At 47.5% G+C, this 1,445-nt stretch overlaps 1 protein-coding gene across 1 annotated transcript in view; it reads right to left on the reverse strand.

The window, feature by feature from the left end:
* Nucleotides 1-885, reverse strand: part of LOC106818858 (microtubule-associated serine/threonine-protein kinase 3-like) — a 6,900-nt gene extending 6,015 nt beyond the window's left edge. The window contains exons 1-2 of the mRNA XM_014823529.1: nucleotides 678-885; nucleotides 354-452 (exon numbers count right to left, since the gene is read on the reverse strand). Coding sequence (XP_014679015.1) covers nucleotides 354-452; nucleotides 678-869 — 291 coding nt within the window. The 5' untranslated portion in view covers nucleotides 870-885. The remainder of the gene's footprint in view (nucleotides 1-353; nucleotides 453-677) is intronic.
* Nucleotides 886-1,445: the final 560 nt, after the last annotated feature.

Below are 1,445 nucleotides of genomic sequence, written 5' to 3' on the forward strand. Positions count from 1 at the left end.
CTGAGGCATGGCTGAGGTGTGCAGATAGGAAAGGGCTGAGGCATGGCTGAGGTGTGCAGATAGGAAAGGGCTGAGGCATGGCTGAGGTGTGCAGATACGTGCGTGTGAGAAATGGCTGAGGCGTGCAGGTACGCTGGGGTGAGGCATGGCTGAGGCGTACAGGTATACGGGGGTAAGACATGGCTGAGGCACGCAGGTACACGTGTGTGAGACATAACCGAGGCATGCAGGTAGGGAGGGGTGAGGTGGGAAGACACTGAAGCGTTCAGTTGCGTCGGGCGTGAGGCCAAATGAGACAAGTAGTTGAGCGCAGGGCGAGAGACACGAGTTGAGACGGTGTCGGGCGTACTCACGAGACATTCGAGGAGTCTGGCGGGTCGTGAGACGATGATGAGTAGTTTCTTGATGAGCTGGTGTATGTGCGCTCCTGCCGCAGGCGACCGCTCCTGCGCCTGAAAAACACACGAGAACGTCATACGACACGCACGAAGCCGGCTCCCTACGTGTTCTACATGAGTTCTACATGTGTTCTACATGTGTTCTCTCTGTTCAGAACGTGTTGTCCCCGTGTTTTCTAGAGGTTTATTGCATATTTACATATTACGCGTGTATTGTCCCCGTGTTTTCATACATATGTCGTGTGTTACACGTGTTTTCTACGCGCGTTTCATACGTACGTCGCCCAGCAGGCGCTCCAGATTTTCGGACAGCTCGTAGAAGTAGCGCGTCGTGATGACTTTCTCCTGAGCCTTAACGAGGCAGTCGCGCGCCAACTCGACCACCTGGTGGTGAACGAATCGCGCCGTCGCGTCCGACAACGTGTCGATGTCGCGGTTGTTATCGATGAATGCCTTCAGACGTTCCTCCATCTGCTTCGTCGCCTGCCAGGGAGAGAGAGACGAAGGGTGTGAGAGACGGTGGGGTTAGAACGGCGGCGTCCGTCTACGAATGCATTTTTTCGTCGCCGCTGAAAAACACACGTTTTTCCAATTTGCTTCATTTTTACGTGATTTGCCCGGTGACGTGATATGTAACGTCATGACGTGATGTCCGTGATTCGCTGGAAGAAAGGTAATTAGCTCGTCGATTACAAGCCAGTTGCGATGGATATAGTTAATAATGTAATATTTATAACTATTACGCATATAATCTTATAATACATGTGTACATGTATAGGTACATGCATATATTACATGTGTACATGTATAGGTACATGTATATATTAGATGTGTACATGTACATGTACATGTATATATTACATGTGTACATGTATAGGTACATGTATATATTAGATGTGTACATGTACATGTACATGTAAATGTACATACATGTATATAATACATGTGTACATGTATAGGTACATGTATTAGATGTGTACATGTACATGTAAATGTACATACATGTATATACTACATGTGTACATGTATAGGTACATGTATTAGATG

Source organism: Priapulus caudatus, unplaced genomic scaffold (genome assembly GCF_000485595.1).
Source record: "Priapulus caudatus unplaced genomic scaffold, Priapulus_caudatus-5.0.1 Scaffold2594, whole genome shotgun sequence".
In the NCBI taxonomy this organism is placed as follows: Eukaryota; Metazoa; Priapulida; class Priapulimorpha; order Priapulimorphida; family Priapulidae; genus Priapulus; species Priapulus caudatus.